The 13,663-nt window shown below is 49.2% G+C and overlaps 1 protein-coding gene across 1 annotated transcript; it reads left to right on the top strand.

Moving 5' to 3' along the window:
* Positions 1 to 725: 725 nt before the first annotated feature.
* Positions 726 to 8,090, top strand: lrfn5a (leucine rich repeat and fibronectin type III domain containing 5a). The gene is made up of 3 exons (XM_047016703.1): positions 726 to 1,385; positions 1,862 to 2,589; positions 6,331 to 8,090. The coding sequence occupies exons 1-3, from the start codon at positions 726 to 728 to the stop codon at positions 7,394 to 7,396; spliced, it is 2,454 nt and encodes an 817-aa protein (XP_046872659.1). The 3' UTR covers positions 7,397 to 8,090.
* The last annotated feature ends 5,573 nt before the right edge of the window (positions 8,091 to 13,663 follow it).

Raw genomic sequence — 13,663 nt, 5'->3', positions numbered from 1 at the left:
TTACACCCCATCACAGCTCCTCATTTAATTAGCTTGGGCCTCCCGTCCTTCTGGCTTCGCAGGGTTAGACAGCGAAAAGAAAGAGAGAAAGAGAGCGAGGGAGAGAGATCGGCTCATTACATCTCCTCTGGGTTGTAATTACCTTTGCGATAGCTCCTCTGGTGTGTGGCTGAGTCAGGGGTCAGGGCAGGGGGCAGGAAGGGGGCAGGGGGGCGGGGGGGCTCCGGCAAGGCTGCTTCGCCCCTGGTAACAGAGCCCACCTTGTGACCGCGGCTCTGTATTAACGATGACTAGATAACCCCTTCCCCATCCGTGGCACGTGCCTCCCCTCCAGGCTCTCTGAGCGTGCTCCGAGCAGGGGAAACAGAGTGAGGATGTAGAGTGTGTGTGTGTGTGTGTGTGTGTGTGAAGTGGATGACGCGCCCCGCTGCTGAGTGTGTGTTCGGTTCTGAGAAGGCGACCTGAGCTCTGAGAGACGCTGGGCTCTGTGTGATTCACCCCAGTAGTTGCTCATCATCAGGGCTCCGCATGTTACATCACCCTGGCCAACAGGGGCCATGCGTTCGGATGTTAAGTACAGGCTTGTCCTTCTCCGAGCTCTGCGTAATGATGTGTATGTGTTTACAACGCCTAGTCATTATTTAACGACTGAATTTCTCTTCCTCTCCCTCTCCCCCCCTCCCTCCCTCTCTCTCTGTCTCGCAGGTGTTTGAAACTGTCTTACAATGGAAAAGCTGTTGCTGTGTCTGTTGGTCATGGGAATGGCAGTGAAGGCCCAAATCTGTCCCAAGCGCTGTGTCTGTCAGATCCTCTCTCCCAACCTGGCGACGCTGTGCGCCAAGAAAGGCCTCCTCTTCGTCCCGCCCAACATCGACCGCCACACCGTGGAGCTGCGTCTGGCCGACAACTTCATCACCAGCGTCAAACGGAAAGACTTTGGCAACATGACGCGTCTGGTGGACCTGACGCTGTCGAGGAACACCATCAGCTTCATCACCCCCCACGCCTTCGCCGACCTGGAGAACCTGAGGGCCCTGCACCTCAACAGCAACAGGCTCACCCGCATCACCAACGACACCTTCAGCGGCATGTCCAAACTGCACCACCTCATCCTCAACAACAACCAGCTCACCCTCATCCACATGGGAGCCTTCAACGACCTTTTGGCCCTGGAGGAGTTGGACCTGTCCTACAACAACCTGGAGAGCGTTCCCTGGGAGGCCATCCAGAGGATGACCAGCCTGCACACGCTCAGTCTGGACCACAACATGATTGACTTCATCCCTGAGGGGACCTTCTCCCTGCTTCAGAAGCTCAACAGGCTGGACGTGACCTCCAACAAGCTGCAGAAGCTGCCGCCCGATCCGCTGTTCCAGAGAGCGCAGGTGAGGCGATGGCGAGATGTTCTGGGTCATGATGGGGGGGGATTTGTTGGCGAAGAGTTTTGCTGGGTGCCATGTTACAGGGTTTGTTTCTCAACTTGTATTGTGTTGTACTTCTCCTTTATGTTGAGGTGTATTTATAGGTTTTAGAAGGAGGGAAACATTGATGAAAACACAGGGGAAACATGAAAGCAGCGATCAGTCCTTTCCGGTGTTGTCCCCAATGGAGAAAAGACACGGTTTCAAACAGGATGTTTAAAATGCACGAAAAAATACTCTACTTTCAAAATGTATAATCCATGCCCAGCTAACTCTCTGACTCAATGACTGCCCCACAGCAAGTTTGTCGGACTCAATCTTTGTTTCGCCAAAGAACAACCCTCTCTGTGTCTGTCCCACAAGATCCCTCTAACCTTCTCTGTCTCTCGTTTTCCCAAAAGAGCCCTCTAAACTCTCCCTCTCTGTGTCGGTCTTGTCAGGTCCTGGCCACCTCTGGCATCATGAGCCCCACAGCTTTCGCCCTGAGCTTCGGGGGGAACCCCCTCCACTGTAACTGTGAGCTGCTGTGGCTGCGAAGGCTGAGCCGCGAGGACGACCTGGAGACGTGCGCCTCGCCCCAGCACCTCTCCGGACGCTACTTCTGGTCCATCCACGAGGAGGAGTTCACCTGCGAGCCGCCCCTCATCACGCGTCACTCCCAGGAGATGCGCGTGCTGGAGGGCCAGAGGGTGGCGCTACGCTGCAAGGCCAGGGGAGACCCGGAGCCCACCATCCACTGGATCTCCCCGGACAGGAAGATGGTGTCCAACTCGTCCAGAACGCTGGTGTACGCCAACGGAACCTTGGACATCCTCATCAGCACCGTCAAGGACACCGGCTCCTTCACCTGCATCTCCTCCAACCCTGCAGGCGAAGCCCACCAGACGGTTCAGCTGCTCATCATCAAGCTGCCCCACATCTCCAACAGCACCAACAACATCCAGGAGCCCGACCCGGGATCCTCGGACATCTCTACCTCCACGCGGGCCGGCGCCAACAGCAGCAACGTGACGGGTGACAGCAAGGCCAGCCAGGACCGGAGGGTGGTGATCGCAGAGGCCACCTCCTCCACGGCGCTCATCAAGTTCAACTTCCAGAGGAACATTCCTGGGATTCGCATGTTCCAGATCCAGTACAACGGCAGCTTGGACGACTCTCTGGTCTACAGGTGGGTCCAGGGTTCACGTGGTTCTTTGAGGACGCAAAGCACGTTTTATTTCTGTTTTTTTTGTTTCATTTGTGTTGGCTCACAGTGTGTGGTAACAGTGAGAGGAGCTCAGATTCACTCTGAAACAGGACAGCAGGCTGTGTTTTCATCCTACTCGGTCTGTGAAATGTACGATTGTGGGCAGCTTACCAGTTAGCATAGCAAAGTGCTACTCCATGATAACCTCAGTGCATTAGCTGTGAAAGCAGTACTGGTATATCCTCCCCTGGTTAGTGATGTCACAGGAGATTAGACAAAGCCTGCTGTTTGGCAAACATAATATTTACCGAATGAGAAAATGTGAGAGGAATTACTGAACAAAGATATCATTTATAAAAATCCACTGGTAATATCCCAGTTTCAGATCATCAGTAATTCTGGGACGATCATTAGTGAGAGCCCTCTGAGTAATACAACTGAGTTGTTGTATGACAATGCAGGCAGAGTGTGAATTCTACATTATACAATGACAATCGGGGGGGGTCAACTTCTTCTCCAGGGCGTAAAGTAATATTTACGATTACAAGTTAGAACAATATATAAATGTATCGACCCCCCCCGACCTGTTGTTTTTACCTCTTTTTTGGGGGGGTCCAAGTCTTAATTACGGGGGTCAAACCCCCCCCAAGCCCCCCCGTAATTCGAACCCTGAATGCAGGTCATAGTGACGTTGCTCCCCTCACACCATTATATCTCTCCGCTGGGATAGAACAGACAGCTATGGATGATCAGATTTGATCTGGGAAAACATCTATTCTGGTGGGGAAAAAAAACAGGCAGATAAAAATGACAGTTTGAACACGAGCCGTCCTCCTTTCTTTGAAAACATTTCTGATCTGACACAACGTTATTAGCGAAAACAACAAAGGAGGAAGCATTCTTCGACTAGTCCTGTCATGTTGGATCAGTGATGTCTACATCATGAAGGAGTGCACTGATAAAACATCCATAGATACATCCACTGTCTCAACTCTTGGCTTTGGCCCGGAGGCAAGATGGCAGGTGGGAGGTTGCTACGGAGCATTAACAAATAAACCTGTCTTTCTCAGCGTGTGTTTGTTTAATGAAGAGAGGAATCAATCGCTGGTCTTTGTGCCTGTGGAGGAGAGAATGGAAATCAATCCTTTAGCTAAAAAGAGGTAACCACTGTTTTTCCAAGAGTGTTTGTAATGGCTGCCGGTGTGGTCTCAAAGAGAAGAGGCGTCTTGTTGTTCTGAAACGCCGGTAGCTGCCTTTCCATTTCAAAGAAGCACACACCTCGGAAGGACTTGTCATTTCTTACCACACAGTAAAACAAAAACATACTTGCAGGAAACAACCTAAATACATATATTTTTTTATATTATTATATTTGTTGATATACCAGTAGGTGTATGCAAAGTATTAATGAGAATACTTAAAATAAGTGGATGACGACATCAGGATTTCCAGTGAAACCTGCAGTCTTGACATGATCCTGTTTTCTCACGGTAGATCTGAATGCTCAGTGGAAGACAAGTCTCTCTTTCAGCCTTTAGACCGAGAGGTCTCCGAGGGTGGGGTCAGAGTCTTCAATGCCCCACATGGGCCTCTACTGAGCACACAGGAGCCTTTGCTACATGTATTCATCACCAGGGAGAGCCGGTGTCATTGATTCGTGGTGATGGCAGTGCTATTTCTGTCCCCGTCTGATGCGGCCTGATGAGAAGTGTTAAAGTGGGTGGAAGATGAGCCTTTCTCAATGAGCTGCTTTGTTTTTCTACCCCAGCATATTTCACTCATATCCCTAGGGTGTGTTCTCTCTATCAACAAACCTTTCTATTCAGATAAAAACTGCGTCATTATCTACTTCAAGGAGAGGCCTCGTCCATATCTACTTTATTGTTTTCCTCAGACGCTCTCATTTTCCATTCTGGCAGATTCTTGAAAGAGAGGTTGATTTATTTAATTTTTTTAATCTAAGCATGCACCAAGCAAATTGCGCGGCAAGCTTTTATGTGCACACAAATCAAGTGAAGGAGTGTTTTAAATTGTTCTGACTGCAGGCTCTTTTAGCCCCTAGGGTAACCTGCCGCGCAGGTAATACCTACCTCTGATTGATGTGCTTAAAGCATAAACACTGCCAGTTTATCTCAGGGTAATGTTCCCATTTCCATTTTACTGTCCAATGAACACACGCAAGCCCACATAACAATGTTAGGAATTAGAAGTCGGCAATCGGGTTTTAAATAGGCTCCGACTAGCGGGAGGCATCTCTTCCATTAGTGGGAAGATTTCGATGACTACGGATCAGACTGTTGTTGTCTGAGCTGTCAGGGTACTCCCAGCACTCAGCCAGGCGTGAGGCCAACTTACAGTTTGACCACTCTGCCTGCTTGTCGTTCAGTGTGCGTGTGAGGCTGGCTGTCTGGCTGGCTGTCTGGTTGCCTGGCTGTCTGGCTGGCTGCTCTGAGTCCTTAGCTGGGTGTGCCAAGGGTCAGATGGCTGGGGGACACATTTGGGGGCTAATGTGTCCTGTAGATTAGATACCTGAGGTGATTAAGGAGTGATCAACATACCTTAAGTTTAAAGGACAATTTCCCTGTTTTCGGTGAACTAAATCAGGCGAGCGTTTGAAAGTGTGGCCTGACAGTATCTACCATGCAGTCATGGGTTCGGTGGACAGTAAACACATCCGTGCTGTTTGTTCCCTGCTATCCTGTCTGTGTTAAGCCTCCTTGTTGAGGCGATCTGATGGCTCATGAGAGAATGCCAGGCCTGTGAAGAAAGTTAGATCACTGTACTGCCTTTGGAGATCAGTCAGATGTCACTAAACAACATGGAATTTACTTCAGTGTTTTCCCTGTATTTTACAGATAATATTTTAGTCAATTACTGAGTGTTTATAAACATTGACTCTCACAAGGTAGAGTTATATAAACACTCCTGGGTATTAAATTAACACTTGTTAATGTTAACGTTTATTAAATATGCTGCAGGGGAAGGTCCTCCCCTTTCATTATTCCACGTATGCCTGTCAAAAGCACAGTTCTATAGTCGCTCCAGTCTCTCCCTCTCCTCTTTCCCATCTTCCTCCCCTGACCTCCTAATAAGTTTATTGAGCAGAGATGACACAAAGCCACTGTGTCAGAGGAGCTGACGGTGGAGAGCGGAGGGCAGAGCCACACCTTGACCAGTAACCGCTGTAGGCCCACAGCCTTGGCCAGGCTCCAGATCTTTAACCAAACAACGTCCTGTTGTGTGTGGGCAGCACAAGAGAACACTCACTAATCCACTGATTAAAACATTACTGAGACCGGCGACAGGAACACTGGAGGTCAAAACACGTTCAGTCTACTATTAATATTCATGCGACTGTTTGAGATGAGACTGTAACTCTGGCTATTGTTGCAGCAGACACAAACACAAGATCCAAGAGTGTATTCCCTCTGCCTGTTGGGTTGAATATTATCCCTCAATTTACTTCAGCAACTCAGTGTGTGTGTGTGTGCCGTTGGGTGTTTAATTAGGTATTTCACAATGGTACGATAAGGAGTTTTGGCTAGACAAAAAAGACACTTGGATGGACGATAGATCATAATAATATATATTGTTGGTGTGAGCTCATCTCAGAGAATAAGCTGACTGGAAGTGACAGTAGATACAGGCTTAGGAGGAATATTGTCTAACCTGACTTAGAAAGTGAATACTGAACCTTCCTCCCCCCCCCTCCTCCCCCCCCAGGATGATACCTCCCACCAGTAAGAACTTCCTGGTCAACAACCTGGCGGCGGGCACCATGTACGACCTGTGCGTCCTGGCCATCTACGACGACGGCATCACCTCGCTGACGGCCACGCGCGTCGTCGGCTGCGTGTCCTTCACCACCGAGTCCGAGTACCTGCGCTGCCACTTCATGCAATCCCAGTTCCTGGGCGGGACCATGATCATCATCATCGGCGGCATCATCGTGGCGTCGGTCCTCGTCTTCATCATCATCCTCATGATCCGCTACAAGGTTTGTAACCCTGGCGACTCCGGCAAGGGCGCCATGGTTACCACCAGCGTCCTCTCCCAGACGAACGGGGCTCAGCCCCAGGGCTGCACGGTCACCCCCTCCGTCTCCAAGCAGGGTCTGGGGGGGTCCGATGGGGGGGAGGGAGCGGGGTACAAGGGAGCAGGTGGAGGAGGAGGAGCGAAGGGGAACCCGGACACGCTCACGCACTCCTCGGAAACGTCCATCGCTGACTGTTCCACCGCCACCTCCCTGGTGAGCCCGTCCTGGACCAGTCCTGTCTCTGGCTCCGCCCCGGGCTCATCCGGGACCCTCAAGCCAAAGCGCAAGCCTGCGCCAAAGCCCGCCCCCTCCGGGGTTGCCACGCCAACTGCTGCCCCCACCTCCTCCTCCACCCTAGGGCAAAAAAAGGAACCCGTCCCCCTGCCCCCCACTGAAAACCAGAACACCAATCGGAATAACTCCACCTCTCTGCAGCAGCCCGCCTCCCCGCCCCCCCCCTCCTCCTCCTCGCGCATCAAGGACACGCCCATCCTGAGACGCGCTGGCCATTCCCGGGCCGCCGCCAAGTACCAGACCCTGCCGGCAGAAGGCGTGGGGGCCAAGCGCAGGTACTCCCTGAACGAAGACCTGGCCAAGCACCACTGTTACATAGGAGCCCAGAAGCTGGGCAAGATGTGGTCCAAGAGGAGCATGTCTATGAGTGGCATGCTGCTGCAACAGGGGAGCGCCGACACGGACGCTGGCAAGGGCAACTTCTGCAGCTCAGAGTGGATTCTAGAAAGCACTGTGTGATGACTGTCCTGTTATAGTGCGTCGGTGCCCTGGTTGAACACACATACACGTGTGTGTGCGCGAGTGTGTGGGTCCTGTTTGAGTGTGCATCACTGTGTGTGTGTGTCTGTGTGTGTGTGTGCCCTGTGTGACATTTGAACCACGCCGTTTATTTTTCTCCTCGTACAGTTTCGGATTCCGTTTGCTTATCAATCCACCAATGGAGGATGGTCGCCTTGTAGGTGTCTGACACGAGTCCCCGTCCTCCCTGACAGACGAGCGGGGTCTCCCACAGGGCCTCCAGTCTCACACCCATATCAGAAACAAAAAGGGAAGAAAGAAACAAACAAACAAAAAAAAAATATTTGCAAAAACCCCAAACCCATGCACCCTATGACCTGTACACGCACCTATCGTTACCATGGCGGCAAGAGAAAAAGCAATGGTGCCTTCTTTTGCTCAACAACAGTTGTCCTCTTGCCAGGAACACCAATCGGATTGCAGCGTGAGCCAGAAGAGGCGGGGTCAGGAGGAAACAGAGAGATTTTCACACAAAGCCTTTCTACTCCAGGAAACCACCTTTCCTGCCTACAGACTCTGGAACTCTGGAGACAGACAGACATCAGAGACTTGACACTGGACCTCTTATTAAAATTGATATTTTTTAAAGAGAAAAATCCACACGTTTCTTCTCGGTGGAGCGGCGATGAGAATGAAGCCCTGTACAAAGGAACAACAGATACTGTGTTGTTATGTTGTGTAAAAAATAAAAGAAGAAAAATGACAGAGGGATATTTCACAGGTGTCTTGTTGATGAATAGTAACATAAACCTGAACATTATGTATATGTACACACACAGACACAGACACACACAATATATAAAGGTGGGGATTCATTTCCCATGTGTGCGTGCATGGGGAGCAATCTCTGCTTCAGCATATAGACAGCTGGATCCAGCACTACACATTCATCCTTTCAGAAAGAGAAATCTGCGACACGTAACCAGCGGCGCTGAGGGTTGAATAACGTCTAGAGAAGTGTTTGAACTGCCTCGTACTGCAGAGTCAGTCAGGGCAATACTGTGACCTGACAGATGTGTGTGTGTGTGTGCATACAGTGTGTGTGTGTGTGTGATAGGGAGGTCTACTGAGAGATGGGCTTGCGTGCTCCCTGTGACCTGCCTGTCAGGGTCACTGTCAGAAGTGAACAGGTCCCGTCCCAGCGAACACACCAGTGGCAGGTCAAGTTTACAGAGCGTGCAAAGGGGAGTTGCTCTCTCATGGATTACAGCCTGTGGCAAAGTGATATCTGAACAACTGTCGTCTTGGCAACATCTGTGACATCATGGCTGGCCTCGCGTCCGTTCCAATGGCACCTGTTTTTCTTTCTTGATGGGGGGAGAAAAAGTCATCAAAGTGTGAGATTGCGTGGCAGAAGGGTGATTCTCATGTGATAGGGACTTACTTGTCGAAGATGAGATAAAATACACTTAAATTGTCCCAAAGAATTTTGTTCCTATATTGAGTTTTAGCTGTTAAATATCATACTTCATGCTTATGGTACATGCAGGGGCTGTTACCCATACACATGCACACACACGACCTACAGTACATACACAGACACAATCCACAATCGACAAAGAAAAAAGTTCTGAAATCTAAAAACAGAAAGACACAGATTTATAAATGTAATTGCTTAGTTTTTTTGAATGTTTGCTGTATTTTTGCCGCAGGTAAGTTGGTGTACGGGAACAAAACACTGCAGTCAAGTCTAGCTCCCATCGGAAGACACACATTTGCTGCTGCCTCTCCCTGAACGTGTCATTGAGTGTACGTGCAAGTTGGTTGTCGTGGCCGCTGTATCCACGGTGATAATAACAGGTGTGTTTCACAGCCTTAGTGACCTTGTTCTGGCGCCCCTAAGCTCCAAACACATAATTGTAAGGAGCTTTGCGGGGATATATCTTTGCCTACCTTCCCTCCTTCCAGTCTGATCCTCCCTCCCTCCCAGCCCCCCTCCCTCCCAGCCCCCCTCCCTCCCAGCCTCCCTCCCTCCCAGCCCCCTTCCCTCCCAGCCCTCCTCCCTCCCAGCCTCACTCTTCCTCCTGCAGGGTGGGGGTGGTGGCAGGGGAGGGGCATGCAACACTGCTGCCCACCCCCCAGAGGATCATGGGAAGATACACTTCTGCAGGCCTGCCAGTTTTGAAGCATTCCAACATGGCTGCCGGGGGAGAGAGGGCTTTTAACGAGCCAATTGCTAATTATTCATCCCCTTCTCTATTCATGTCCAGAAGGGCTTCTTAATGAGAGGGTGTCAGCAGAAGGGTTAGCAGGAGGGGGGTGTAGGGGGGTGGGGGGGGGGGATAAACAAAACATTTTCATCTCAGTCAGGCATGGATTGCAAGCAGACAGATATGTACACTAGGAGACAGACAGGCATAAAGAATGTTCAAGGCTGAGCAGACAGGGAGGTTTGAAGAGAGAGGCAGACAGGTAATTAGGGAGGTGACTGGCTGGGAAACTGTCAAACAAAGTAAGACAGTCACACAGAGAGAGAGACAGGTCAATGTATTCATTCATTCAGTCACGTTTTTTCAAATTATTATGGTACCAATTTCCCCTAAATAGTGCCTGGAAGAGAAGGAACAAGATGATGTACCATCTCATGACTGGACCGGGGTGTGGTGAAAGAAGATTTAGAGAATAGGAAAGGAGGTGAAATTTACTATCACTCTCACAGGTGTAGACTGTGAGGCACTTAGGTAATGGGTGATCAACCAAAAGGATTCGGTGTCTATCTTTAACTGTTCCTAAGAGACCTCTAGGCTTCGAGCCAGTCTCTTCTACTACAGTCTCCAGGCTTTCCTGTTTTATCTGGGACACAACGACCAACCGCATTTATCAGTCCAGTTTGAAATCCAGTTTTAGAGGAAATGTGAGTGTTCTATTAGAGCTGCCTCAGAAAGCCATAAAGCTACCATCTTTCAGATTCATATGTAAGGTGCTGTGGCCTCTCAACTGTTCTGGCTTGGTGACCTTTAAGGTTTATTATTGTTCATCCATCTGTTCACCCCAAGGTGTCTCAGTCCTCCTCCTCCTGATGCGACAGTGAGGCACAGGTGATGTTCTGGCCCTGGGTGGTGTTACCACCACTCCAACACTGCTGGAGGTGGAGGCTGAGGGAGACAAGAGATGCATTTGGATCATCCTGGGAGACAAAACAAGTTATTTTCGAGTTAGAGGGAGAATCACAGCCAGACAATATTGTGATGACTAACACTATTACCTTTCCCCTGTCCACAAGCGTCTGTATGTGTGTGCGTGTGTGTGTCTGTCTTTGGGTGTGTGTTGTGTGAGTGTGTTTGGCTGTGTGCCTGTGTGTGTGTTTGGGTGGCTGAGCAGATCTATAATTAGTGTTGGCTCTGGAACAGAAGGTAGTGTCTCCTGGTAGCAATAGGAGGCCTGTCATTGTTGAGCGGTACAGACACTGTCTGTCTGTCTGTCAGCCTGTCTGTTTGTCCATTCGAATGACCGTCTGACTTTTCATCCATGCTTAGTATTTGTGTTGTTGTGATCCTATCAGAGTCACTCCATTCATTCTTTTGGATCAAGTAAAGATCCATTCTGGATGCACTTTTAACGACACAATGTGCTCTCATTACGATCGGTTCATGGAATAAGACAGGGTATTGATTTACATGACAGTCCTGTCAGCATGCCCACACACAAGCGCGTGCACACACACACACGCACGCACACACACACACACACACACACACACACACACACACACACACACACACACACACACATAGCTCTTCCAGCTGATCTGCAGCAGAGTCCCAAGCAGAGGGAGAAGCTCTGTCAGAGAGCGGAGCTCCGACTGCTTTATGAGCCTGCCGAGGACGGGACCTGAACTGGCCTTGACTGTCCCCTCACAACACTACATTTCACTTCCTGGAAGCCTGTGTGTCAGCCAATAACCTTCAGCCAAGGATCTCAGCACATCTCTCCAACACAGTGTGCTCCTTGTCTGCCTCATCAGACGCTCACACCACGAAGCACTTACACAAACACACACACACACAAACACACACACACACACACACAAACACACAAACACACAAACACACAAACACACAAACACACAAACACACATACACACCAGAAGGTTGGTGTGGGGGGGGTGTAGGTGGAGGCCAGACTGTCGAAATAAATAAAAGACTTGGATTAGCAGTCCGAGATTTACATCAACTGACAATTACAAGGCTAAAGAGATTATTAAGTTTAAAGATCGTCACAAAAACCGAGCTATGAGATAACCAGCCTCCGTTGGTCAGAGATTAACCTGAGCTCAGTTGCTCTCACCCCCTCTCCCTCTCCCTCTCCCTCTCCCTCTCCCTCTCCCTCTCCCTCTCCCTCTCCCTCTCCCTCTCCCTCTCCCTCCCTCTCTCTCTCTACCTCCCTCTCACCCTATCCCTCCCCCCCTCCCTCCCTCCCTCCCTCTTCCTCTCTCTCTCCCTCTACCTCCCTCTCTCTCCCTCCCTCCCCTCTCCCCCCCTCCCTCTCTCTTCTCTCTCTCTCTCTCTCTCTCTCTCTCTCTCTCTCTCTCTCTCTCTCTCTCTCTCTCTCTCTCTCTCTCTCTCTCTCTCTCTCTCTTTCTCCCTCCTTCTCCCTTTACCTCTCTCCCTATATTGCCTCCCCTTTCTCTTTGTCTCTTCCTCTCCTTCTCCCTCTCTCCTCTCCCTCTCCTTCTCTCTCTCTCTCTCTCTCTCTCTCTCTCTCTATCTCTCTCTTTTTTCTCCTTTCCTCCCTATCTACAAAAGTGGATACAAGTTATATACAGAGGAACATAGGCATCAGTTAGCTCTAATAAAGTCTCCCTAGCAAGAATGAAAATAAATTAATTTAATTCACTCTGAAGTCAGAAATCATCTCTCTGATTTATTGATCACACACAGATTACATCTCTTTTCCTTTCAGATGTCTGCAGACACAGTCCTTGGTAGTCGGCGTTGATTTGGATGCTGTAGGTGAATTCTGAATTCCTGTTATAGGCCAAACTACTGTTCGAAATGGCTTAAACATAAAATGCATTTGACTCAAATGACTTGAATAGAACCAACAGACTGATACCAAAAAAATACTCAAAGCCTAACTATCAAACAGACACAAGCCCACCACCATGGTCTGTAGAGGATCCTGGAAACAGGTGAACAGCATTGAAATTATGAGTATTCCACTGGATGTCTCTCAGTAGGTTAGTGCCATATGCCCAACCCTAGCAAGATTAGTGTCAGAGGGGACTGTCAGGGTCAATAATCCAGTATTTAACTCTCGGCTAATTGGCTGAGAATTGAGTCTCCAGGGTGCTGAGGTTAGAGGATCTTGTTGACATACATTATTGTGGAGACACATGTTTGGAACAGAGGGTTCTAATGTGAGGGGAATGTGATGCAGGGTGTGTGCGGGTGTTTGAACGATGTGCAAGCTAGAAATGGGAGGTAAGCTTCGGTTTTATGACGTCATAAAACCAGCGTTTTCAAAACCGAGCGTTTCAGCTTTCATTTTCTCAAAGGCGGAGAAGAATACCCAGGGCTTGGTTTACACTTATCAACATTTCTAGCCACTGGGGGACCAAAGCCAGGCTAGGGGAGCTCATATTAATGTTAAATAACATCCTAAAGTGAACATTTCATGTCATGGGACCTTTAAGAGTGTGTTTCTTAGAAACAGGCAAACCCAGTCTCAAAAAGCCTTTTTTCCAGTGGTGAGTCTTCAGGACTACGTTTATGCAAGCAACCGAGCCATAGCAACACAAGTTGATGGTGACAGTGTTGATGGTACAGTATTCTTCGAAAATGCTGAGAAATGTTATTAAAATCACATGCTTATATTTTCTTAGCACTCTGCGATTGGTCGACATGAAAAGTATAGAAAGTGTGTGATGCTGTTGGAGCCTTCTGTCCCCTGCTGACTAACAAGCTGAATCCGCTTACACACTAATGGTCTCTGACACTAAGGACAATGTTTCACAATGGAAAATATTGTTGTTGATGTTTTTTGAGCATCTCCGAGAGCAACTCTGATTCAGCTGTTATTATTGTGTAGTTTACAGGCAATGACAAAGAGAAGCTGTGAGGCAAACCTTATTCCGTGCAGATATTAAACGATACATAACCTCATTATCCTCTGCTCAGAGTTTTGAGAGTGAAGTGTGCGGGGTGGATCTTTCACCATAGTTATTACCATGCTCGCTCCAACTCTGGGGGTTTGAAGTAGCATGGA

This window comes from Hypomesus transpacificus, chromosome 3, assembly GCF_021917145.1.
Source record: "Hypomesus transpacificus isolate Combined female chromosome 3, fHypTra1, whole genome shotgun sequence".
Taxonomy (NCBI): Eukaryota; Metazoa; Chordata; class Actinopteri; order Osmeriformes; family Osmeridae; genus Hypomesus; species Hypomesus transpacificus.
Note: the sequence above shows the minus strand (reverse complement) of the source record. Positions and strands in the feature narration are given on the sequence as shown.

What these genes read in the sequence shown, in the direction of transcription:
- lrfn5a (XM_047016703.1), top strand. Translation starts at nt 726, where the DNA reads ATGGAAAAGCTGTTGCTGTGTCTGTTGGTCATGGGAATGGCAGTGAAG. An exon ending in CGCTGTTCCAGAGAGCGCAG is followed by an intron (nt 1,386 to 1,861) that starts GTGAGGCGATGG and finishes CGGTCTTGTCAG; the next exon opens with GTCCTGGCCACCTCTGGCAT. An exon ending in GACGACTCTCTGGTCTACAG is followed by an intron (nt 2,590 to 6,330) that starts GTGGGTCCAGGG and finishes CTCCCCCCCCAG; the next exon opens with GATGATACCTCCCACCAGTA.